The 27,880-nt window shown below is 41.6% G+C and overlaps 1 protein-coding gene across 1 annotated transcript in view; it reads left to right on the top strand.

The window, feature by feature from the left end:
* The window catches only part of pitpnm3 (PITPNM family member 3), a 663,088-nt gene that overhangs the window by 257,108 nt on the left and 378,100 nt on the right, over positions 1 to 27,880 (top strand). The window contains exon 2 of the mRNA XM_060847742.1: positions 3,376 to 3,471. Coding sequence (XP_060703725.1) covers positions 3,376 to 3,471 — 96 coding nt within the window. The remainder of the gene's footprint in view (positions 1 to 3,375; positions 3,472 to 27,880) is intronic.

Here is a 27,880-nt window from a genome sequence, read left to right as displayed (position 1 = left end):
CATCTACAAGATATTGGAATTTTTGAGAAGATTTGTAGCTGAGCTTGAAGGTTTGTTTACAGATGTTTCATGACCATGACTAGGTAACATCATCAGTGAGAGTTTCTGGTGAAGTGCTGGTGGTATGTTCGCCTCCCTATTGATAGGTCTTGGTTTCTTAAGGTGGGTGATGTCATTTCTGATTTTTTTTCTAGGCAAGTTAGATAGGGTCTAAATTGACTTATTTATTGATGTGGTTCTGTTAAGAATGCCATGCCTCTAAGACTTCTTGTGCCTGTCTTTGTTTTGCCTGTCCTAGCAAGTGTGTGTTGTCCCAGTCAAAGTGGTGTCCTTCTTTGTCTGTGTGTATAGAAACTAGTGAGAGTGGGTCATGTCTTTTGGTGGCCAGTTGGCATTCGTGTATCCTGGTGGCAAGTTTCCTTCTAGTTTGTCCGATGTAGTGTTTTTTTTTGTATTTCTTGTCATTTACAAGATACCATGCAAGAACTGTAAAACAAAACTACATTGGACAAACTAGCAGGAAACTATTAATAGAGAGGTGGGACAAACCACCAGCACTTCACCAGAGACCCTCACTGATGATGTTACCTAGTATGGTGACAAAATGTCTGAAAACAAACCTTTAAATTCAGCAAGCTAACTTACATACTTAGATATTAGAATGTTTGAGGGGCAAATACATGAAGCAGCCATTTGCAAATGGCTGTGTCATTACATTAGCAATAACTCCAATGCCGACTGGCAGGTGAAGATACTTAGGAGTCAAATGCTGGTCAAAGGTAATTTGTATCATGTCATGGCTGCTTGAAAAGGCATATCAATGATGGTTAAGTTAGTGGCAATGACATTAAAGAAAGACCAATTCTGGCCATCAGGTGAACCATTATTTGTGATGATTTGGAGATGCTGGTGTTGGACTGGGGTGTACAAAGTTAAAAATCACACAACACCAGATTATAGTCCAACAGGTTTAATTGGAAGCATTTGCTTTCGCAGCGCTGCTCCTTCATCAGGTGGTTGATGGAGGTGCAGTGCTCCGAAAGTAAGTGCTTCCAATTAAACCTGTTGGACTATAATCTGGTGTTGTGTGATTTTTAATGTTATTTGTGAAACTTCCAAGGGTGCTGTGGGAGCTGCACACCTGTGCTGATTCATCTGTGGTACATGTATACTGATGATCCATACTGAATGCAGTGAGGAGTTGAATGGCAGTCCCTTTTTGGTTTAGTGTGTTTATTACACAACCGCACGGCAACCTCATCGGCTTCCTGCGCACATTGAGGCTGAAGCTGTTTGAAGAAGCTCTTTGTTAACAGGGTTCTGTATGTCTCACTCAATGGAAGAGTGTGTGCAGGCACCAGCTGCAGGGTATGCCAATAATGATTCCTTCCACATCTAAGAATCTCTTTCACTTCTTGCATTTCCACTGAGAGTCCTGCACCCTAAGAATCCACTGCTGAGAGCCCAGGCGTACCTAAAAATGAGGTGTCAACCTGGTGAAGCTACCACACAGGGATACTTGCATACAAATGGCATTTGTAGCAAGTGACAGGCAGAGCCCACAACCAATGGATCAGATGTAAGCTCTGCAGTCCGGCCACATCCAGTTGTGAATGGTGGTAGTCAAGTGAACTATTCACATCTCTATCCTCAATGATGGAAAAGACCCGTACATCAGTGCAAAAGATAAGCAATTTTTTAGGTGGATATTAAGTGGATGATCTATCTCAGCCTCCTACACTTGTTCCCTGCATCAAAGATGCCAGTCTTAGTTCATTCAATTCATTCCATGTGATATCAAGAAACAATTGGAGACACTGCAAAGGCAATTGACCCTGCCAACATTCTGGCAATATTATTCTGGCAAGACTCGTGCTCCAGAATTTGCCACTCCCCTAGCCAAGCTGTTCCAGTACAGTTGCATTGACCTGACAATGTGGAAAGTTGCCCAGGCAAATCCAACCCAATTAATTACTCTTGATCATCAGTAAGTGATGGAAGGTCTCATCAACGGTGCCATCAAGCAGCATCTGCTCAGTGACATCCAGTTTGGGTTCTGCCAGGGCCATTCCGCTCCTGACCTCATTACAGCCTTGGTTCAAACATGGACAAGAGAGCTGAATTCCAGAAGGGAGGTGAAAGTGACAGCTCCTGACATTGTGGCTGCTTTCAAACGATTCTGGCATCAAGGAGACCTTGCAAAACTGAAATCAATGGGTATCAAGGGGCAAACTGTCTGCTGGTTGGAGTCATACCTGGCGCATAGGAAGATGATCGTGGTTGTTGGAGGTCGGTTATCTCAGCTCAAACCGTGACTAGATGTGGGCCTGCACTGGATGTTGGGGATGGAGTGTTCAGATTGGATGTATCCATGGCCAGCTAAAATGCATGGTATGATGGGTAAATGGCGACGAAGATGAAATAATAATTGGGGTTGTATGTGTGAGCGAGAGTCAGCCATGCCAGCTACATGCTGTGGGTGGCATGGCTTTGTGGAGACTGTGTACCATTAGTCTTATAGTGAGGGGCAGCACTGCATTGTCAATGCTTCTCTGGGTTCATGGCGGCTTTTCGAGGATGTCGTGTGCCAGGGATGCCAGTGTTTTGGCAGGCATCCAGTAAGTGACGAATTGTTCTGTGAATGATGCGTGGTCACATGAGGCTGGAATCATGTGGAACAGATGCCATAGGAGCAGGTTAGATAGTTAATGATGTGAGTTCAGTAAGATACTCTGAGAAAGACCTCATGGCAGAAAACTTTCCAAAAAGCTTGTTGGAAATTGAACTTGGCCAAAGGAATGTAAGGTTCATGTCTACATTACACAAAGGTAGTTGACGAAGGAATCTTCTCAAGGCTGCTTACTATATACTAACATGGGCGGCACGGTGGCTCCGTGGTTAGCACTGCTGCCCCACAGCGTCAGGGGCCTGAGTTCAATTCCTGCCTCAGGCAACTGTCTGTGTGGAGTTTGCACATTCTCCCAGTGTCTGCGTGGGTTTTCTCCAGGTGCTCTAGTTTCCACCTATAGTCCAAAAATGTGCAGGTTAGGTGAATTGGCCATGCTAAATTGCCCATAGTGTTAGGTGAAGGGTAAATGTCGGGGAATGGGTCTGGGTGTAGTGTTAGGTGAAGGGGTAAATGGCAGGGAATGGGTATGGGTGGGTTGCTGTTCGGAGGGTCGGTGTGGACTTGTTGGGCTGAAGGGCCTGTTTCCACACTAAGTAAACTAATCTAATGGTTTTCTATTACTTAGCATTGTATTTGAAAGCGTTATTCATTTGAGGAAAGGCATTAATTTCATTAATACCTCAGTGTTCGCTTTGGGTAATAGGAGGGCTAGTTTCCTCTGACTGATTTCTCTCTTCCTATTACAGCTGCCTTTTGCCGACACAGTAACTCACAGTGGCGGATGCAGAATAACGTGCATGACTCTGGCGACAGCTCAGAGGATGAATTCTTCGATGCACGAGGTTTGTGGAAGTGCTATTTGTTCTGAAGAAATCAATAACCACTGTTGTCAGTTAGTTTCTTTTCCAGACAGCAAATGGGAAGACTTGTTGAGCTGTCTTCAGCCTGAGATCCTGATTTACCAGTGAACCAAAATAGGGACTGAATTTAATGATGTCCATTTTTCTTGTGTAGCCTTTAATGATATAAAATGCACATCAAGCATTTTAACAGTCCAAATGTGTATTGACAGTTAATGAAATAGGAGTGATCTGAGTAATGAGAGTTATTTTCTGCCTGCAATTAAATTCTCAAAATCCTGCAGTACACATTCTGACCTGTCTACTAACAGCTAATTTGTGGAGCCAACTTAGATTCATGACGATACAGAAAATCTCAGACTGATTAAATTGTGTGGCCATTGCATAATGGTTTTATTCAGAGCTTCGCCTCCAGTGTCATCATATATTTAGGCCCAAAGCCATTAATTATTTTTTCTGAGTAAGCAACCAGTGTTGTATATGATAATAAATTATCCCAGGATAATATTTATTCTGAACGATTTCTAATGTTATATTTCAATTTTCTTCAACATTTATAATCAGGAAAGCCAAACAATTGAATATACTCAAGAGTGTGGGTTCATAAATGGTGTAGAATACACATAGGAATTGCATCTTATTGAAAACTTCTCATTGATCTGTTGGCCTGTCTTCATGCTGCTAGGTTATTGGTGCTAATAATGCCTTGTCCTGAACTATGCAGAGCAATTGTAGTAAACTAAGCTTTGAGATTGTGCTTCGAAATTTCTGCTGCTGATTTGAATGCATGAATACTTAACATATTTGAATGATATTTCTGTATGCGTTTGGTCAGGTTATCGCTCTCCTCTAATACTATTGTTTAACAGTTAGTCTACAGTTAACTCCTGATTTAGTATTCCAAGACTTTATCTCCCATCACAGCAATTGGTGCTTTTTGGCTTTTATAAAAATACAAACTAGGGATGGAAGTAGACCATTTGGCCCCTTGAACCAGCTTGTTGACTAGCCACTATGTACATCCTGGTCAGCATCACGAACCTGTTTGGTTCCTCAGTTGTGCTAATTCCTTGCCACTCAGCTAGCTTGGAAATAAAGAAACAGCAGCGAACACTTTGCGGAATTAATTTTCCCTCCCCTTAACAGAACAGGACTTCTAACGTTAAATCTATTAAAAATTTGCTTATAAACTAGGTGCCAAAGATTGTTCCTAGAATATTGTGTAAAATGTTCGAAGTTGTTGGGGTTCCTTTACTTCTCTACTGGAGATCTGAAGGAGAACATAAAGAGAGAAAAACAGTCTTTTAAAGAAAGCTTGTTCCCCTCATAGTGAGATCGAATATAATGCATCAGAAAGGCAACAATTCACTTAGGAGAGGGCACTTCCCCAAATCTCTCAAATATATTCATACCAATTATTACAAATAGAATTCTTCAAAATTTGTTCTCATGATTAAGACTGGTAAAATTGGCATTGTTGCTGGACCCATTGATGACCAGTTTTTCATCAGTTCAGTTTTGTGTTGGTCTTCAAATCCTCCATTATCAGGCTTGTTAGCCTTGTGTTGCTATGCATCCTGCAGCAGTCAATGATACGAAGTGGTTTATGCAGCAAACCTCTCTGTGATCGTTATCTGCACCACCTATCATCACTTGGATGTATCAAGGTTTAAGAAAAGCAGCTATTTGATGTTAGACTAGCCTATCATGGAGTCAGAAAGCTTTGCATGAATATCGTGCTCAATCCCTTTGCTTGAGAACTGATCAAACCCACTCAAGTGCAGCCTCATATACTGGAACAAGGACAAACCTCTAATTAAATCATGACCCCAACATTCAGAGGCATAGCACCTTTTGTACTTGCAACTGCTTTGACATTATTCTATTGTTTAAAAAGTGTTCACAGCCCCTATCGGCAAAATGGTTAATTGTCAATGGATTCATATGCAACTTTTTTTTAATTGGCAATTTAAACTCCCAATTCTTTGGTGTAGCTAAGGCTCTAAAATAGCCGAAAGGTTTGAGGGAAGCTGGCAGCAGTGTTGCAGATAATATATGTGCTAATATATGATAAAATGGAAGTGCTCTGACCGTTTTCATAGAGAGGTTGTTTTTTGGGGTGGGCTGCAAGGAGGAGCAATGCTACATAGTCTCTACAGGAATACTCTGGCCCAGAGCCCCCTGAAGTCCACCCTTGCTTCAATGCTGTGGATCATTCTGCATTCCCCCCACCCAGTAATACTTACCTGTTGGACAGCTTGTTCTCAGATTGTTTCAATGAGTCAGGATTATCTTGACCATTTTTAAATGAGATGGTTTCAGGTGAAGGATGCTCTTTTGCCTAATCACTCTTGTGTTTCCACAATTGACTCAGGCATCTCCTCGTTTATCTTCAGCAGACTCCTGAGCAGGCAGACAGAGCTTCAGGTTGAATGTGCCATCCCTCATTACTGTCGCTGCAATGTCAGGCTGGCTGACTGGCTTGAGTCCAGGTGTGACACGCTTTATGATCTAGGCTGAACATGCTACCAACTGAGTCAAGCTGACTCTCCAATATCTTTGTAATAGCATGCATTATTTCACAGCATAAGATTATACTGGAGCAAAAACTGACACTGAAACATTCAATTAAAATGATTACGGAGCTCTCTGTAGGCAATCATTAATACTGCCTCTTGATTGATCAGTCACAGTCACTTCTGTCCATTGTAAAAAACCTCTCTACTTCTGCTGTCCATTCTGAAAAGATACTCGCACAGAATATTCCACAACATAACTGCATCTGTTATCACCCTTTTTAATATATGGATCCAAATTTTGTGATCTTTCTTTCAGTTTATTCCCCTCCCTTTGTTTAGTTTCAATCTCAATTAGTTAGCCAAGTCTAGCTGAAATATGAAACAACCAGAGAAAGTGCTGGAGAAGCACAACACAGTTGGCAGCATCTGTGGAGAGAGAAACCGAGTTAATGTTGCATGTCTGGTATGAAGAAGAGTCATACTGGACTCGAGACATTAACTCTGTTTCTCTCTTCATAGTAACTGCCAGGCCTGCTGAGTTTCTCCAGCATTCTTTGTGTTCGATTCCGATATCTTGCATCCACAATATTTAGCCATTTTTCTAGTTAAAAAAATACCTTTAGCCCCAGAAGTAGTTTTTATCAAGGCTTGATCAATACAAGCAGGTAAATAAGCAGACCGGTAAGAGTAGAGGCAGAAGTCACAGATTTAAAAATCGGCCATATAATTTATTTTATTCACCCTAAATGGCTAGAGTTAGAAAGTACAATGAGTAAACAATGAAATGAATTCCATTGTGACTATCAAAGACACAAAATGTAAGGGACTGTATTAATTCATATCTTTTTGACATCACCCAAGTCTTCAGAATAAATTATATCCATGCAACAAAATCTCTTCCTTACAGAATGAATAGGCAGCCACCAGAACAGAGCAGCCATTTGTTTGGCACCCCGTCCAGCTCTTAAAAACATTTACTCTCTCCACCACTGGTGCACTGTGGCTGCAGAGTGTACCCCCAACAAGATGCACTGAAGCAGCTTTCCAAAGGCTTCACTCATTGAACCTCTTGAAACTGCAAGCTCCTGTGTTTAGCTTAACAACGTCCCATCTGAACCACGCTGGTGTGACTTGGAACAGTCTCACTGTTCCTTCACTGTCCCTGGGTCAAAACTCACAACCACACACACTCTAGGTGTATCTACCACATTCAGATTGCAGTGGTTCAAGAAGATGACTTACTACCACCTTCAATAGGGCAGTTAGGGATGGGTAGTAAACATTGACTGTCCCAGTGATTTCCATATCCTGGAAACAAATGAAAGAAATATCCAAATTCAAGATCTGAAAATTCGAAAACCTCTCTTTAGTTGAATAATACGACAGCACTGCTAAAACTTCATTTAAATGACTATGTTTTTCTTTTTTTATGTTCTTCTTCAGATCTCCAATAAGAGAAATAAAGGAACCTCAACTACTTAGAATATTTTATAAATAAACAGGAAATGCAATGTTTCATGTACAAAGCTTTGCTTCATACCATGCTGTGGATATACTTGAACAGCACAGAACGAATCATTGCCAGCAGTGTTCTGTTCTGTCCTGGCCATTGAAAACAATCTGCTTCATGTTGGGTAATCCATATGTTCTTTTTTAGGAAAACCTTACTCAGTGACCTTTGCCAATCAGGCCTTGAATCAGTTATTTCCAGGTTAGTCCAGGGTTTAGCCCTGGTTTTAGGTGTGAAACGTACACTTTCAGACCCATCGTAGTAAATGGTACATGTGTGAGTATTGTATCAGATGTCCACTGTCATCTTTTGGATTAGGCTTCTTCTGGGCATCCAGAGAACACCAGTAGGATGCAAAACCCGAATCAAATATTAATGATCCAGTGCTTGTTATAAAATCCTGCTGTGAATTGCCCTTGACTCAAGCAGTGAATTATATAATAATCGTGCAGAAGCTCAATATAAAATATTCACATCTTTCCTATAGGCTGGTTGTTGTTAAGTGCTTTTCAGCAGCTTATCATTTTCTGGGACAAGAGAAAGGAAGGAAGGGTGTACACATACAGCAAGTTTGGCAATATCTGTAAGGAGGGAAAAAGATTTAACATTCCAAGTTGCTGACCTCTCATTTCTTAAGAGGGAGAGGTGGTAGATAATCTCTAGGTCTTTTTTGTTATTCCATGGTTGGCTTTGTGATTTCTGGTTTCAACTTTGTGTTAGTGACGGACTGCTAGAAATATTTTCTTTCACTCATAGGCAGCCTGTTAGGTTCAGGATGGGGAAGGGGACCAGCACAAATAGCAGAATGTTGAGTGCCAGTGTTGTCTTGATGTCTAAATGATCACAGACCTCACAACCATGACCTGATTACATTGCTGATAACCAGACAAATTGGTCTTGCAATCATTTTAATAATAACATTAATATCAAATAATGGGAAAGAAGATCTTTACAATAACTCAATTTATGCTTGAATAACAGTTAGCTTGCTGAATTAAGAATCACCTTTTAAACCCTTTCACTCCCTGTGTTGCATGTTTGCTTAACTAACATGATCTGCATCTTTCAGTGGGAACACACTTGGGAAGGAGATTGGTTTCTTTGAGAGCATTTCAAATGGCAATGATTGATAACCTCAAGCAGCTTGGGGGCTGAGTTTCATTCTGCAGTATCCTTTCATGAGATGTGATACACCCATAATGTGGTATTGACTTTTTAGTAGAAGATGTTGTCCATTTACCATGTTGGAATTCTCTTTGAAGGATGACAACTATCATTATGATGTAAAGAGAGCCAGTGTGTGCAGATTCATACAAAATGGTTCCCAGAAGTCACATGACCACCTTCAGCTTGTATTGGGTCTAGTTTGCCTGTATCTCAGGATGAACTGTCAAAATACTTCTCAGAATTCAATGAATATTTCCAATGGCGAACAGAAATCCCTTGACAGTGTTTCTCCTGAAGGTAGGACTAGCTCTTTCTAGCTTATCACAACCTGACATGAGAGCTAGCCAAGGTAATGGCTGAGACAATTAACATAGAAACTAGGAGCAAGACTGGACTATTCAGATCTTTCAGTTGCTCTGTCATTCAGTACAATCATGTCTAATCCTCTATCTTAATGCTACACACTCTATTCCTCTCCATTATGCTTGATGCCTTTAAAATCTAAACATTTATCTGCGTCTTTCTTGAATATATTCAGTGACTTGGCCTCCATCGCCTTCTGTAGTACCGAATTCGACAGGTTCACCACCCTTTGAGATCTTTCCTATCTGAGTCCTAAATAATCTCAGGATACAGGATACACCATACCCCTGGTTCTAGACTCTCAACCAGAAAGTGTCCTCCTCTCATTTAACCTATCCTGTTAAAATGATATGTTTAAATCAGATCCCCTCAAATCCTTCTAAGGATTAGTTAGCGCATACCTATATCAAGCTTATCCCTCTTCACAGGACAATCTATCCATCTATCTTTGGTGACAGCTTGATGAACTTTGCTATACACTTCTATAGCAAGTGTATTCTTTCTTGGGTAGGGAGACTGATGGGCAGAGGGGTGGGGTGGCCTTGTTGGTAAGGGCGGATATTCAGTCCTTTGCGCGGGGAGACCTAGAGTCAGGAGATGTAGAGTTAGTGTGGATAGAGCTGCGAAATACTAAGGGTAAAAAGACCCTCTTGGGAGTCATCTACAGGCCCCCAAACAGTCGTCTGGATGTCGGATGTAAGATGAATCAGGAGCTGAAATTGGCCTGTCGCAAAGATGTTACTGCAGTTGTTATGGGGGATTTTAACATGCAGGTAGACTGGGAGAATCAGGATGGTATTGGACTTCAAGAAAGAGACTTTGTGGAGTGCCTCAGAGATGAATTTTTAGAGCAGCTGGTGCTGGAGCCCACCAGGGAGAAGGCAATTCTGGATCTGGTATTGTGTAACGAACCAGAGTTGGTCAGAGACCTCGAAGTGAAGGAGCCATTGGGAAGTAGTGACCATGATATATTAAGCTTCAATCTGCAATTTGAGAGGGAGAGGGTACAGTCGGAAGTGACAGTGTTTCTGTTGAATAAAGGGAACTATGGAGCTATGAGGAAGGAGCTGGCCAAAGTTCAATGGTGCAATACGTTAGCAGGGATGATCGTGGAGGAACAATGGCGGATATTTCTGTGTATAATGCAGAAGTTGCAGGATCAGTTCATTCCTAAAAGGAAGAAAGATCCCAGGAGGAGGCATGGGCGGCCGTGGCTGATGAGGGAAGTTAAGAAACATATAAAGTTAAAAGAGAAAAAGTATAACATAGCAAAGATAAGTGGGAAAACTGAGGGCTGGGAAGCTTTTAAAGAGCAACAGAGGATTACTAAGAAGGAAATACGCAGAGGAAAAATGAGGTATGAAGGTAAACTGGCCAATAATATAAAGGAGGATAGTAAAAGCTTTTTTAAGTATGCGCAAGGCAAAAAAATGGTTAGGACTAAAATTGGACCCTTGAAGACAGAAACAGGGGAATATATTACGGGGAACAAAGAAATGGCAGAAGAATTAAATGGGTACTTCAGATCTGTGTTCACTGGGGAAGACACAAGCAATCTCCCTGAGGTAACAGTGGCTGAAGGACCTGAACTTAAGGGAATCTATATTTGCCAGGATTTGGTGTTGGAGAGACTGTTAGGTCTGAAGGTTGATAAGTCTCCAGGGTCTGATGGTCTACATCAGAGAGAATGGTAAGGGATAAGATTTATGAACATCTGGGTAGGAATAACGTGATCAGGGATAGCCAGCATGGTTTTGTGAAGGGCAGGTCGTGCCTCACAAACCTTATTGAGTTCTTTGAGAAGGTGACCAAGGAAGTGGATGAGGGTAAAGCAGTAGATGTTGTGTATATGGATTTTAGTAAGGCGTTCGATAAGGTTCCCCATGGTAGGCTAATGCTAAAACTTCGGAGGTATGGCATTGAGGATACATTAGAGGTTTGGATTAGGAATTGGCTGGCTGGAAGGAGACAGAGGGTAGTAGTTGATGGATTATGTTCATCTTGGAGCGCAGTTACTAGCGGTGTACCACAAGGATCTGTTTTGGGACCATTGCTTTTTGTTATCTTTATAAATGATCTAGAGGAAGGACTTGAAAGCTGGGTAAGCAAGTTTGCGGATGACACAAAAGTCGGTGGAGTTGTGGATAGTGAGGAAGGAAGTGGTAGGTTACAGCGGGATATAGATAAGTTGCAGAGCTGGGCGGAAATGTGGCAAATGGAATTCAATGTAGCTAAGTGCGAAGTCGTTCACTTTGGTAGGAATAACAAGATGATGGATTACTGGGCTAATGGTAGGCTACTTGGTAGTGTGGATGAGCAGAGGGATCTTGGTGTCCATGTACACAGATCTCTGAAAGTTGCCACCCAGGTAAATAGTGCTGTGAGGAAGGCATATGGAGTACTGGGCTTTATTGGCAGAGGAATTGAGTTCCGGAGTCCTGAGGTCATGTTGCAGTTGTATAAGACTCTGGTGCGGCCTCATCTGGAGTATTGTGTGCAGTTTTGGTCGCCATACTATAGGAAGGATGTGGAAGCTTTAGAACGAGTGCAGAGGAGGTTTACCAGGATGTTGCCTGGAATGGTAGGAAAATCTTATGAGGAAAGGCTGAGGCACTTGGGGCTGTTCTCATTGGAGAAGAGAAGGTTTAGGGGAGATCTGATAGAAGTGTATAAGATGATTAGGGGTTTAGATAGGGTAGATACTAAGAACCTTTTACAGCTAATGGAGTCAGGTGTTACTAGGGGACATAGCTTTAAATTAAGGGGTGGTAGGTATAGGACAGATGTTAGGGGTAGATTCTTCACACAGCGGGTTGTGAGTTCATGGAATGCCCTGCCCGTATCAGTGGTGAACTCTCCTTCTTTATGGTCATTTAAGCGGGCATTGGATAGGCATTTGGAAGTTATTGGGCTAGTATAGGTTAGGTAGGATTCGGTCGGCGCAACATCGAGGGCCGAAGGGCCTGTACTGCGCTGTATCCTTCTATGTTCTATGTTCTATGTTCTATCCCAGGGTACTGAAGGAGGTGGCTCGGGAAATTGTGGATGCGTTGGTGATTATTTTCCAGAGTTCGATAGGTTTGGGGTTGGTTCCTGAGGATTGGAGGGTGGCTAATATTATACCACTTTTTAAGAAAGGTGGGAGAGAGAAAGCAGAAAATTATAGACCAGTTAGTCTGACCTCGGTGGTGGGAAAGATGCTGGAGTCTATTATAAAGGATGAAATTACGGCACATCTGGATAGTAGTAACAGGATAGGACAGAATCAGCATGGATTCATGAAGGGGAAATCGTGCTTGACTAATCTTCTTGAATTTTTTGAGAATGTAACTCTGAAGATGGATGAGGGAGATCCAGTAGATGTAGTGTACCTGGACTTTCAGAAAGCTTTTGATAAAATCCCACACACGAGGTTAGTGAGTAAAATTAGGGCGCATGGTATTGGAGGCAAAGTACTAAATTGGATTGAAAATTGGTTGGCTGATAGGAAACAAAGGGTAGTGATAAACAGCTCCATTTCGGAATGGCAGGCAGTGACCAGTAGGGTACCGCAGGGATCCGTGCTGGGACCGCAGCTTTTTACAATATATGTTAATGATATAGAAGATGGTATCAGCAATAACATTAACAAATTTGCTGATGATACGAAGCTGGTAGTAGGGTGAAATGTGATGAGGATGTTAGGAGATTACAGCGTGACCTGGACAAGTTAGGTGAGTGGGCAGATGCATGGCAGACGCAGTTTAATGCGGATAAATGTATGGTTATCCACTTTGGTGGAAAGAACAGGAAGGCAGATTACTACCTAAATGGAATCAATTTAGGTAAAGGGGCAGTACAGAGAGATCTGGGTGTTCTTGTACACCAGTCAATGAAGGCAAGCATGCAGGTACAGCAGGTAGTGAAGAAGGCTAATAGCATGCTGGATTAAGTATAGAAGCAAAGAGGTTCTTCTGCAGCTGTACAGGGCCCTGGTGAGACCACACCTGGAGTACTGTGTGCAGTTCTGGTCTCCAAATGTGAGGAAAGACATTCTGGCTATTGAGGGAGTGCAGCGTAGGTTCACGAGGTCAATTCCTGGAACGGCGGGATTACCTTACACTGAAAGACTGAAGTGACTGGGCTTGTATACCCTTGAGTTTAAAAGACTGAGAGGGGATCTGATTGAGACATATAAGATTATGAAAGGATTGGACACTCTGGCAGCAGGAAACATGTTTCCGCTGATGGGTGAGTGCCGAACCAGTGGACACAACTTAAAAATAGGGGGTAGACCATTTAGGACAGAGATGAGGAGAAACTTCTTCACCCAGAGAGTGGTGGCTGTGTGGAATGCTCTGCCCCAGAGGGCAGTGGAGGCCCAGTCTCTGGATTCATTTAAGAAAGAGTTGGATAGAGCTCTCAAAGATAGTGGAATCAAGGGTTATGGAGATAAGACAGGAAGAGGGTACTAATTAGGAATGATCAGCCATGATACTGTTGAATGGCGGTGCAGGCTTGAAGGGCTGAATGGCCTACTTCTGCATCTATTGTCTATTGTTTATTGTCTAGTGACTAAAACAGTCACAATACTCCAGATTGAGTCTCACCAAGACTATGTGTAGCTGGAGTAGGATATCCCCACTTGTGAACTCAAATTCTCTTGCAGTGAAAGCCAATATACCATTTGGCTTGATAACTAATTACTATCTTTTATCTGAACTGAAAGGCAATGCACAGGTCTGATGCCTGAGGTCCAGTGTGGAAGCATGCTTCTTCAGTCTTAGGATTGAACTATTTGAAGTTTTGATCTGTATCAAGGAAGAGACAGTGAAGACTGCAGATGCTGGAGAGTCAGAGTCGATAAATTGTGGTGCTGGAAATGCACAGCTGGTCAGGCAGCATTTGAGGTGCAGGACAGTTGACGTTTTGGGCAGGACCCTTCATCAGGACTGATGAAATATTGACTCTGCTCGGATGCTGCCTGACCTGCTGTGCTTTTTCCAGCGCCACACTTTATCGACTTTGGTCTGTATCAAACCGACTATGAGGAGCCATTTTATGCAAAAAAAAAAGAGACACGATCCGAGAAAGAAGATACTATCTGAGTGAGTCAGAGTTAAAAACACACAACACCAGGTTACAGTCCAACAGGTTTAATTGGAGGCACTAGCTTTCGGAGCGCTGCTCCTTCCTGTCGCCGGCATCTCCCAATCATGAGAGGGTCAGGGCTTTCTGATGGAAGACTGAGGGAGACAAAGGATTGGTGTACTGAAACAAACTATCTGCAGAGCTATAAAAGCAAAACACAGGGGTCTCAACTGCTTCCAGAGGCTGTCCTGCTTAGTCTGCCTTTGAAAGGAATCACAGAATCTGTGACAGTTGCTGAATTCTGACTTCAAGTTTTAAACCCTTTTATTTTTGACAAGCCATCCCTGCAGGAACACTAGCACCTGATCTTGTTTTCACCTTTTGGAAGAACTGTTTACTTACTTTAAACCTTTGTGTATGTAGTTAATTACATTTTACTGAAGTAACTTACAGAATTGGTTTGTCAGAAGCTACCTTTTTTTTGTTTGAAGCATAAATTAGTTATTTTAAAATTCAAGCATTCAAACACTAAAAGGGGGATATAAATGAATTGTACAAATTTGCAGTTCATGGACCACTCCAGGTCTGTGCCTGGTGTGGTCCTGATAGAAATATTGAAGTTTGCCTAGAACAGCAGCATAATCATATCATTAGCTGTTCATTAGACACTTGACTACTTTGTAAAATATCTTTCACCACTAAAGCACTAGTGGTATATTTTATGGAAAGGTGTACCTTTTATTTATTTAATAATGACATCTTCTTCAAATTTACGCTTTCACTTTTTGGTCAAATTACAAATCTCTCCCTTTCCTTTTTACAGTTCAATACTGTTCATGCAAATGTTCTGAAACTTAGCAAAACATCCCAATTTCAAGGACATTCTTGGTATTAATTGAATAAGTAATCTCCTAATATTCCAAATCAGTTTAAATGCGGTGAGCAACATTATACTGGGAAGTTAAATGTATCAGTTTAGGATATAAAATTTAAATACATTGAGTTTTAATAAAAGAGTGACTCATTGGTTCTTGCAGTTGTAAAAATATGCTGCTAATGAAGAATTTACTTCATAAATGCCAAGTTGCCGTAATGTAGTGTGCCAATTGGTAACTAGCTACATTCTAATTTAGAATGGTGTTAAGTACAATTATATAATCATATTTAACATAATAGTCAAGTTGCACCAGTTAGTTCTGTCCTAAGTTTTTTTTAAAAACACCATCAGATCATTTGGTGCACGCTAAATCAAACACAAGATCTTGACAAAATATCTGTCATTCACTACTAGTGTCATAAAACGTTATCAGATCCTCTCTGCCCCTGCTAGTAACTAATCTATTATGTGATGCATGAAGAGGTTGGTAAGCTAGGTAACGTAATGGCCCAGTGGTATTAATGTTAGACTATTAACCCAGAAACCCAGGTAATGTTCTGGGGCCCTGGGTTCACATCCTGCCATGGCAAATTAATTCAATAAAAATCTGGAACTAAGAGTCTAATAATGACCACTATTGACTGTCAGGTAGAAAATCACTAATATCCTTTAGGGAACGAAACTGTGTCCTTACCTGGTCTGGTTTAAGTGTGATTCTTCACTGCGCTGTGGGTGATTAGGGACAGCCAGCAACATTGACATTCCATGAATTAAAAAAAAGTCTTGTATAGGTCTTGAGAACTGTTCAAACATTCGTACTTGGTGCATAGTTACTCATATCAACTTGTATATGTCTTTTTCCTGACTCTGTTTATGTTAAGTGATTCGTAAGCAAGATCTTTGAGTAAATGAGATGACTATCACTAATGAAAAAAAAAGTTGCTTGACATAATGAAGAACAACACTGAAGCAGCAAGTTAATGGATTATCCTAAAATAATAATGAAGAGCTTGTGGAAACCATTTTGTAAAAATGTGGAGAACAATGTACTTATTGGAAGTTATTTCATATGTGCAATCAGAAGTCTGGCATTACTTGAGCATTCCATGATCCAGTGTTGAGCATTCTTCAGTTAAACTTTATCAGCAGATTAACTCCTGTGGAAAATAATGGGAATACACAAAGTACAACATTGTAGATTGTGGTTTTTGTACGGCTGTCAAGGTTCTTGCAAGTTTTTCCACCTCTTTGAATATTATAAAGTCGCGCCATATTTGGACAACTTTGCAAGGCAAAATGTTTTAAACATTGGCAAGTATAGTTTACCTTAAAAGGATACTTCCTCACTTAATTATCCTGAGTCACCAGAACTGAGTCTATTTTGTACTGTCCTTGCCAAGGGATATGTTGCTGAGCAACAATAATTTCATATTATACTAAGCCTGACCCTTAGGTAGACAACCAATTCCAGCAAAACAATTACCTTGAAGACTTCAGTGTGAGTTTGTAGTCAACTTACAAGTTTTCAGCAAATCTAAATAATTGCTTTTGGAAAGTATACTTGAATATGGAATATTTTTGAAAGACCAAATCATGATGGTGGATTTTGGGATGCATTGGTATTAATTTTAAGAAAATTCACAAACAACTTTTATTTAATTTAATGCAGCTCATTACCTTATTTAAACAGCCCAATTATGAATACTATTAAATAGCGATGTCTTGAAGATTTACCAGAGGTACAAATTTGTGAAGGTTGGGTAATGTGTTGAGAAAAATTTGAAAGGAAAGTTGGACAGAAAAAAGATAGATACTTCCTTGATGGTATAATGTTAAATATAATGGATGTCAAATACAGTTGGGGGTGTTCAGTTGTATAGATCTTGAAAATGTCACAAGTAGATGCAAAAGGTAATCCAGAGAGCTAATGGAACACTAACTAATATTTCTAGTGGTCTGGACTACAAGGATATAGAAATTATGTTGCAGTTATACAAAATCCTAGTTAAACACCACTTCAAATACTGTAAGCAGATCTGGGAATTATCCTTTGGGAAGAATATACTGGCCTTTGAAAATATAGGTTTACAAGAATGATATCTGGACTTCAGGATTTATGTTATGAGGAGTAATTTTACAAATTAGGCCTGTCTTCTCAAGAATTAGGCCTGTCTTCTTGAGAATTTAGAAGGCTCAATAGTGATCTGATGGAAAGCTTCAAGATATTAGCAGGAGAAAGCTGGGTAGATGAAGATAAATTAGTTCTGATTTGGAGATGCCAGTGTTGAACTGGGATGTACAAAGTTAAAAATCACATAATACCACATTATACTCCAACAGGTTTCTTTGGAAGCACTAGCTTTCAGAGCGCTGCTCCTTCAGGTAGTTGTGGAGCATAAGATCCAGTTACAGTGTGAGGTATCTGAAATTATATATTGAAAAAGACCTGGATTGTTTGTTAAGTCTCTCATCTTTTAGAATGAGCATGTTGGTTTCAGTTCTTTCATATTTAAATCGGAGGACTTTCTTAAAGTTACATTCTCTAGTGAACTTTAACAATTGGTATCATGTCAGTCTCATACAGGGCACCACAACACCTTAAATGCATTATCTGGGCCGACATAACACCAATTGTTCACTTGAGAGTGTAAGTTTAAAAATGTTCTGCGATTTACATATGAAAGAACTGAAACCAACATGGTCATTCTAAAAGATGAGAGACTTAACAAACAATCCAGGTCTTTTTCAGTATATAATTTCAGTTATGTCACACTTAACGTTTGCTATAAATTCTGTGTCTTATGATCCTATTCTCCACAACCACCTGATGAAGGAGCAGCGCTCTGAAAGCTAGTGCTTCCAAACAAAACTGTTGGACTATAACCTGGTGTTGTGTGATTTTTAATGTTGTAAATTATTTCCACTGCTTGAAGATTCGAGAACTAGGGAGCGTACTCTGAGAATTAGGGCCAGACCATTCAGGGGAGAAGCTAGAAAACTCTTCTGCACACAAAGGGTGGTAGATGTCTTTTCCACAAATGACAGTGGATGCAGGATCAGTTCTGAATTTAAAGTCTGAGGTAGATAAATTTTTGTTAAGCAAATGTGTTAAGCAATATGGGCTGACAACAGTGATATAAAGTCAGGCCACAGATTAGCCATGACCTCATTGAATGTTGAAACAGGCTCAAAGAGCTGAATGAACTACACCTGTTCTTCTATTTATATCCAGGAAGGAGGTAGTGAATTCAAATTTATTTAGGTGGGCTACTCGCATCATGTTGTGTCAGTGAAGGCTCCCTCTCTGAAGAAATAGGGCACTGGCAGGTTCCTGTATTCCAACAAATTGTTTGAATACACAGGCAGCAATTGCTCAATGTAAGAGGAAGCTGCTTCAACCCTCAGGATGCCAGCACTTGGTCCTCCCACCTCTGGCACTCATCAGTGCCTTGCTTTTACCTACTAAGTAGTCAACTCAGTGTTGCACCCAAGAGGGTACATTCCAAAACCAGGCTTTCCAACTGCTTGAGACCATCTGGCAGGGCCATCTACAAAACTGCCCCTTTGACAGTTATCAGAATTCAACCAGACAAACTGCAGCCACTGATAGTGATGCTTAGAAGAACTAGGCAGACAAAGAAGGCTACAACATGGGAACTAAAGAAATGCACATACATGATTCATTAATTTGTAGGTTGGATGGTTTGTTTAACAGAATTTGTTTGGAATGGGTATTTTGTGGGGACTTTTATTTCACTGTTGTGGTCAAAAGGACACTGTTATGACAGTGACAGAGTGAAGCTCAGGTTATTGCTGAATGAAAAGCCAGAGACATGCATGATAAAATCATGGTAAATGTAATGCAGTTATATACATTTGTATATTGAGGTATGAATGGGGAAAGTGTGTAATAGGTAATTGTTATGTTCAGGTGGGGTTCTGATTTCAAGTTATTCAGTCATAATTTCACAGATAGTAGCTTTGCACCATTGGCTCCTAAGCCAAGCACATACACCAAATGTCTGAATCTGCAGTCCCTTTCGTACTGAGAAGGATTACTATTACAACAGGTTCTCCATGAACATGTGCGATTAAAGGAGAGAGGCGGCGCCCATACAGCTGTGCTCCAGACCAGGATCAAACGGCACCTACGTACTGACCGGAGTTGGATATCCCAGGCCAACCAGTGTTCCGCGGCGCTAGGTCATCAAAATTCTAGCAAAGTGTGGAAATAGAAAAGTCCCCTGGGCTGGATGGAATTTTACCTAGGATTCTATGGGAAGCTAGGGAGAAGATTACAGAGCCTTTGGCTTTGATCTTTTATGTCATCATTGTCTACAGGAATAGTGCCAGGAGACTGGAGGATAGCAAATGTTGTCCCCTTGTTCAAGAAGGGGAGTAGAGACAACCCTGGTAATTATAGACCTATGAGCCTTTCTTCGGTTGTAGGTAAAGTATTGGAAAGGCTTATAAGAGATAGGATTTGTGAAGGGTGGGTCATGCCTCATAAGCCTTATTGCGTTCTTTGAGGTGATCAAACAGGTGGATGTGGTGTATATGGATTTCAGTAAAGCATTTGATAAGGTTCCCCGTGGTAGGCTATTGCAGAAAATACAGAGGCATGAGATTGAGGGTGATAAAGCAGTTTGGATCAGAAATTGGCGAATTGTAAGAAGACAGAGGGTAGTGGTTGATGGGAAATATTCATCCTGGAGCTCAGTTACTAGTGGTGTACTGCAAAGATCTGGTTTGGGGCCACTGCTGTTTGTCATTTTTATAAATGACCTGAATGAGGGCATAGAAGGATCGGTTAGTAAATTTTCAGATGTCACTAAGGTCAGTGGAGTATTAGAGAGTGCTGATTGATGTTGTAGGTTACAGAGGGAAATAGATAAGCTGTAGAGCTGGGCTGAGAGGTGGCAAAAGGAGTTTAATGTGGAAAAGTGTGAGGTGATTCACTTTGGAAGAATAACAGGAATACAGAGTACTGGGCTAATAGTAAGATTCTTGGTAATGTGAATGCACAGGGAGATCTCGGTGTCCAGGTACATCGATCCCTGAAAGTTGCCACCCAGCTTGTTAGGGTTGTTAAGAAGGCATATGGTGTGAGGCATATTGAGTTTTGGAGCCATGAGGTCATGTTGCAGCTGTACAAAATTCTTGTACGGCTGCACTTGGAGTATTGCATACAGTTCTGGTCACTGCATTGTAGGAAGAATGTGGAAGCATTGGAAAAGGTGCAGAGGAGATTTACCAGGGTGTTGCTTGGCATGGAGGGAAGGTCTTATGTTGAAATGCTGAGGAACTTGAGGCTGTTTTCATTAGATTAGATTACTTACAGTATGGAAACAGGCCCTTCGGCCCAACAAGTCCACACCGACCCACCGAAGAGCAACCCACCCAGACCCATTCCCCTACATTTACCCAACACTACGGACAATTTAGCATGGCCAATTCACCTAACCTGCACATCTTTGGATTGTGGGAGGAACCTAGACCACCCAGGGGAAACCCACGCAGACACAGAGAGAATGTGCAAACTCCATACAGACAGTTGCCTGAGGCGGGAATTGAACCCAAGTCTCTGGCGGTGTGAGGCAGCAGTGTTAACCTCAGTCGTGCGCTGTCAGTAGTGGCAATTAGGATGGGACCAAGGAAATCCCTTCACTCTGTTTTCTACTCCTCCCTCTGAAGCAGCCTGCCATTTTCTGTTCTGCCTCTTCTGAATGACCCACTCATAATGGAGGGTAACTGGGAAAAAAATGGTCTGAGTAGAATTCAAAATCAAACTGAAGGCTTGTTTTCATGTGTAACACCTCTCTCTATAGCTTTCATCAATTGTGAACAGCAGTAGAAAACTTACGGCATTTCTATAAACTCAGACTGAGCTAGTATAAATTGCAACTAAGCTAAATGTAGTTGATAATGCTGATGAATACTGCTGATAGCAGGGTAGGTTGGAGACTGCATGCTGGAGTGGGATTTGTTTCTTCCTGCTGTTGTACAGCTGGGAGTATTTAATGGAAGGAACTATCTGGATTGGTAAATTAGAAATAGCACCACTGGTGTCATTTCAGAAATACACACAGTGATTTCACAATCTACTGAATCTACATGTTTCCAGCATAAGCTGATAAAGCCTACATTAACAGTCTTGATCAAACTGTTTCTACACAGCGTAGAGGAGCAAATTACTGCAGATGCTGGAATCTATACTGAAAACAACAAGTGCTGGAGATCGCAACGGGTCAGGCAGCATGCATGGAGAGAGAGAGAAACCATCTGAGGAGCAGGAGAGTCAACGTTTTGAGCATAAGCGCTTCAGCAGGAATGTGGGGAGGCCAAAGGGGGCTGAAAGATAAATGGGAGGGGGGTGGGGCTGGGGGTGGAAAGTAGCTAGGAATGCGATAGGTAGATGAAGGTGGAGGGGTGATGGTGGCAGGTCAGAATGGAGGGTGGAGCAGATACATGGGAAGGAAGATGGATAGGTAGGACAGTTCAAAAGGGAGGTGCCGAGTTGGAGGGTTAGATCTGGGATAAGGTGGGGGAAGGGGAGATGAGGAAACTGGTGAAATTGACATTAATCATGTGTGGTTGGAGGGTCACGAGGCGGAAGATGAGGTATTCTTCCTCCAGATGCCGGGTGGCTAGAATTTGGTGGTGATGGAGGGCCGGCACTTGCATGTCCTTGGAAGAATGGGAGGGGGACTTGAAGTGTTTGGCCACAGGGCAGTGGGGTTGTTTAGTCCGTGTATTCCAGAGATGTTCTCTGAAACGTTCTGCAAATTGGCGTCCTGTCTCCCCAATGTAAGGCAGACCACATTAAGCGCAATGGACACAGTAGGTGACATATGTGGAGATACAGGAAAATATCTGTCAAATGTGGAAGGTTCCTTTGGGGCCCTGGATGGAGGTGTGGGTGCAAGTTTTACACCTCTTTGCAGTGGAAAGGGAACATTTCAGAGAACATCTCCGGGACACAACATGTCAGAGGACATCTCTGGGACATGTCAACTTGTGGAATGTTTCAGGGACCATCTCCAGGACACACGCACTAAACAAACCCACCACCCTGTGACCGAACACTCAACTCCCCCTCCCACTCCACCAAGAACATGTAAGTCCTAGGCCTCCTTCACCGCCAAACTTTAGCCACCCAACGCCTAGAGGAAGAACACCTTGTCTTCTGCCTTGGGACCCTCCAACCACATGAGATTAATGTTCATTTCACCAGTTTCCTCATCTTCCCTCCCCCCACTTTATCCAGATCCAACCTTCCAATGCGGCACTCTTGAACTATCATACCTGTCCATCTTCCTTTTTACTTATATGCTCCACCCTATAGTCCGATCTATCACCTTCATCTATCTATCACATTCCTAGCTACCTCCCACCCAGCCCCACCCCCTCCCGTTTATCTCTCAGCCCCCTTGGCCCCCCCACATTCCTGATGAAGAGTCGACTCTCCTGCTCCTTGGATGTTGCCTGACTGACTGTGCTTTTGCAGCACCACACTTTTTGATTCTGGTCTCCAGCATCTGCAGTCCTCACTTTATCCGTGGAATGAGAGCAAGCTAATGTTTTGACTGAGGCCATTTTGGTAGCAGTAGCACTAACCAATTTTTGTGACCTGTGACTTAATAGGCATCTTTTAACAATTCACAGTTAAAATGATCATGGAAGTAAGTCTACATTTCTTTTTAAAATGAGGTTGTGTGAGTATGCAGTTTCAGTCATTTTCTTTGTTATTTTGTTGATACTTACCACACTTCATGGTATTTGTTCTTCATCCATACTTTAGGCATAACAATTGTCTTAACTCACTCAGGGTGGTGTGTTTTTTAGTGCATGTGTCGTGGAGATATTCCCTGAAACTCAACACGTTTAACTGGCTACACAAAGATTTATGAAAAGTGTACGCTTAAAAGTTAAACAAAGTTCATTTTGACCATGAAGAAGAGACAATTGTGATTCCTTGAGTTGATTTAAGAACTCATGATATCAGCATTGATTAGACCATTGTCAGGGTATGCAAGAGGTTATAAAAATTTAACAAGATCAATATTAAAAATTGCACAGCTGAAACGTCGATTCTTCTGCTCCTCAGATGCTGCCTGACCTGCTGTGCTTTTCCAGCGCCACATTTTTCAGCTCAACTTGAAGATAGTATGCACTAAAAATAACTTTTAAGACCAGAAAGGTACACAAAGGGTTAACTGATCAGTGCGAAGAAGAAACACCAACCACAATTTCGGGTAGTTTTCTGGAACTAATTCGGAGGGATGGGTGTGCACTTGTTGGGCCAAAGGGCCTGTCTCCACACTGTAGGGAATCTAATCTATAATGCACCCTTTGCAAGCCTAATGACATTGAACAATGAAGTATTGAATTCTGTGCACATGCTGTTTCGTTTTGTTTGTTTAATTTTTTAAAAAATCTATCCTAAATTTGCTATTGAACATTGTTCTTCTGACATGTTGTAGGACACCATGTTGGCATGAAGAGAACAAGTAAAATAACAGTGAGCCCTTTTCCAGGCAAAACACAAAGCACCATTGTGCTGTCAGCTATAATCTGAACAGTTTATTATGTTTTCCTTTTGTTTGTTGAGTGCGGCAGTCATTCCTCGTAATGTTGAGTTTGAGAGCAATATAAAGTGATTTATGACAGTCTGAGCCATTGTAAAGAAATGTTTTTCAAAGTTAGCAATGGAACCATACATAACTGGATGATGTTAGAATTAATTGTCCGTCTTCAATAAAAATTAGGTAATACATGACATCCAAAGCATTTTACAAGCAAATTAGTGCATGGTTCTTTTGAGGTAAACACAATAGAAATTTACACACCAAATCCCCTTGATCATGAATCCAAGAGACAGGTAAGCTGTTTTGGGTGGTTTTTGTTGGGGCGAGAATTTTGATCATCAATTTGTTTTTTGAAGAACAGTAGCAATATTTCCATTCTGGTATGTTGTGCAGTCTGAATCTCTAGAACAGGAAGCGAGGACTTTAGTTCTCATCTCATCTGAAAGGTAGCACACCAGACAATAGAGAACGTCCTCAGTACTGTAAATAAGTTTCAAATTGGATCCGTAACTCAGAGGCAAGAGGTTTCTTTTCATTCAACCAAAAGATGTGAGTATTGCTGGAACTATTACCATTTATTTCTCATTCCTGTTTGTTTTTGAAGTTGACAGTGAGCCACCTTTTTAAATATATCTGTTGGACCATAATAAAGGGCAGTTGAGATCTGAAGTCACATATACGTCAGACCATGCATGACAGACTTATTCCTTTTGAATTACTAGATGGTTTTATATAACAATCCAGTAATTGCATGATACTACCTTTCTAATCCAGATTTATTTGTATTTGCTGTAACAGCACTTGAACTATGTGCCCAGATAATTAATCCAGACACCTGGATTACTAGTCCAATAAAGTAATCATTATGCTACTACAGCTCTGCATGTTATATTTTGAGACAAGCGCTAGCTACAACTAAACCCTTTCAAAGGGATTCTTGTAGTCTGCATTCTGCACTTTATGTGCAATTCAGTTCTGAACAGTTATCTGCTTCTGCAAGTCTAAGTAGTTGGCAATTTCTAGGACAAACCTATTAGCATAATTATTCATAGTTCCAAATGCTAATTTGGATAGACATAGTTTTCTTGTCTGGTCTCCTGACAAGACTATGTGTGGGCAAAAGGAAAAAGAGTGCTGGCAATTCAAAGGACTAGTGACTGATAATGTATAGCAATGTGATGTGGATCAGGAAAAATTCTAAAGACATTCTGATTGATTGGTAACATTTCAATGATTTTAATAGAGAGAGTGACGAAGCAGCGATGAACAAAAATGAAAGGATGGGACAACTAAAATGGAACCGTAAGTTGTGGGCAAGTGGTAAGACAATTCAGCAAACTGCATTGATATCACGTGATCAACCATCCCTAATTTAATGGGATCGTCCCGTGACTGGGGTCTTTGTCCCATGTCCCGTATTAACTGCTGTCTGGATGCTCTTTGTCCCATATATTTGATACAGTGTGTTGGGGACTGCTTGTGAATTTCGTCTGCCCGATGCATGTGTAGAATCTAATAGTGCATACCATTTTGTGCTGTTCCCACTGCCTTGTCCTCACATTCTCACGTTCGAATGTCCTCACATTCGAACAACGTGCTTTTCCCCCTCTGTCATCTAGACAGCCCTCCACCACACCACCTCCATTCCCTGTTCCACTGCTCTCAACCCCTCACAACGCAATAAAGACAGAGTCCCCCTTGTCCTCACCTACTATCCCACCAGTCTCTGCATCCAATGCATTTTTCTTAAACACTTCCGCCAACTCCAACTTGGACCCCACCATCAAGGATGTCTTCCCTGGTTTGTGCCACTCTCCCCATCAACCCACCTGAACCCCCAGGTACCTTCTCTTGCAACCGGAAAAGATGAAAAACCTGCCAGTACACCAATCCCCTCACGTCCTTCCAGGGCCTCAAACAGTCCTTCCAGGTGAGACAGAGGTTCACCTGCTTCTCCTCCAACCTGGTTTACTGCATCAGGTGCTCCCAATGTGGTCTTCTCTACATCAGGGAGACCAAACATAAACTTAGGGAACAGCTCGCCGAGCATCTCAGCTGTGCTCGCAGGGACCGATTAGATCTCCCAGTCATCGCCCATTTTAATTCCCCTTCCCACTGTCTTTCCGACATGACCATCCTTGGCTTCTTCCATTGCCACAATGAACCACAGCTCAAATTAGAGGAGCAACACCTCATCTTCTGCCTGGGCAGCCTACAGCCCAGAGGACTCAACATTGAGTTTTCCAATTTCAAATAACCTTCCTTCCCATCCCCCGACTGCCTTCTCAGTCCCTCCCAATCCCTTCCACTCCTCTCAGCCACCAAACAGATTCATGCCTCCCATTGACCAGCCAGGTTGTATCCTCTTCACCTATTCCCACTTCACCACCCTACCCCTGCCACCCCCTCCTTATATGCAGCTCCCCTTGCACCAATCTCCAGTCTTGAAGAAGGGTTACATTGGAAATGTCGACTTCTCCACCTCCTGATGTTGCCTGACTTGTTGTATTCTTCCAGCCTCCTGCTTGTCTACCTTACATTCTGCACAGCAACTGACTAACACTGCCAAACCCCAGCGACCTCCTACATTTGGACAACATCCTTTCCCTTGCTTCTGTGCCCATCATTCCCTTTCTTCTCTGACTGATGTGGATGAGCAAGGCATGGAAACCTTACATTTGACAGCCATAAATATTCACATGCTGAGTTACAGCCTACTCACTGAACTTTGGAGGTCAGGTCAGGATTGAGGTCCAAACAGCCCCCTCCTGTCTTATTTCTTATGATTCAATAAAATCTAGAAATGTAGTCTTCAAAAAAAAATCATGTATGATGGGAGTAAAATAGAAGGGAGCTGAGAATTAATTGCAAAGCCATAGAGTCATAGGGGTCTAGGTCACCCTTTGGCCCACCAAGTCTGCACTGATTAAAAAAAAAGCCATCCAAAATCACATTTTCTAGCACTTAATCCATATTCTTTTATTTCTTAGCATCACAAGTACAACCTAAATCCTTCTTAAATTACTATGAGGGTTTCTGCTTCTACCACCGTTATAGGCAGAGAATTAAGGAAGCATATTCCTTTTATCAAACCATCTACTGGTTTGAGCCGACTGAAGCAATTTTGAACACTCTCTAATCAATTTGATTGTCGTCTTTTGACATGTTGACATAGCTATCTTGTGCAATACTTTCATTTTTGCATGTTGGAAAATCATGAATATCTGAAATGAACTGCAGTGAAGATGAAATCTGTCAATGTTGTGAAACTTAACAGGGTCCACAAAAGATTTACAAGGATGTTGCCAGGGTTGGAGAGCTGGAGCTGTAGGGAGGGGCTGAATAGGCTGGGACTGTTTTCCCTGGAGTGTCAGAGGCTGAGGGGTGACCTTGTAGAAGTTTAGAAAATCATGAGGGGAATAGATAGAGTGAATAGCCAAGGTCTATTCCTCAGGGTAGGGGAGTCCAAGACTAGAGGGCATAGGTTTAAGGTGAGAGGGGAAAGATATAAAAGGAATCTAAGGGGTAACTTTTTCACGCAGAGGGTGGTGTTTGTATGGAATGAGCTGCCAGAGAAGGTGGTGGAGGATGGTACATTTACAACATTTAAAAGGTGCCTGGGTGGATACATGAATAGAAAGGATTTTAGAGGGATGCGGACCAAATACTGGCAAATATGACAAGATTAATTTGTGATATCTGATCGAAATGGACAAGTGCTGTACACCTGTATGACTTTATGACTTTATTTCTTTCACAGAGTTGCTGAATTGCATGTATGTTAAATTAGTAGGGTTATCTGAGTCAGAAAATGGTATCATTTGCGCCATATCTTTTGGGGGGCTACTAATGTCATAGAATTCCAAAATTGTATCCCAGCTGCTTGCATACCCTGTTGGAGCGAAACACCATTGGGTGTGATATTGGAGAAGCCATTAGTCCAAGAGCAGTGAATAACTGCTGCAGGTTTGCGAAGCAGGCAGACTATGATGGCCGACAGCAGGTTTTGACACTGGCAGAGCCATATTGGAGCTCAGTGCGCCAATTAATAACCAAGGTGAACCTTGCAACATTGAGCAAATGTTCAGCACCAGGAAGCACCTGAATATTGATGCTGTTTAAAATGATCATCAGCAACTTGGTCGATTTGACGTACCTGTTGTTACAAAATTTCATGTGTTTGGTACTTTCTTTTAGTGTTTGAAGTTGTTGAAGCCTACACCCATTGTGCAATAGGTGCTGAAAAGGTTTGTTTGCTGACTTAAGTCATCGTCACAAATCTGTTGTTGCCAGACAT

Source organism: Hemiscyllium ocellatum, chromosome 31 (assembly GCF_020745735.1).
Source record: "Hemiscyllium ocellatum isolate sHemOce1 chromosome 31, sHemOce1.pat.X.cur, whole genome shotgun sequence".
Classification (NCBI taxonomy): domain Eukaryota; kingdom Metazoa; phylum Chordata; class Chondrichthyes; order Orectolobiformes; family Hemiscylliidae; genus Hemiscyllium; species Hemiscyllium ocellatum.
The sequence above is the reverse complement of the archived record's forward strand: the minus strand, read 5'-3'. Positions and strand labels throughout refer to the sequence as shown.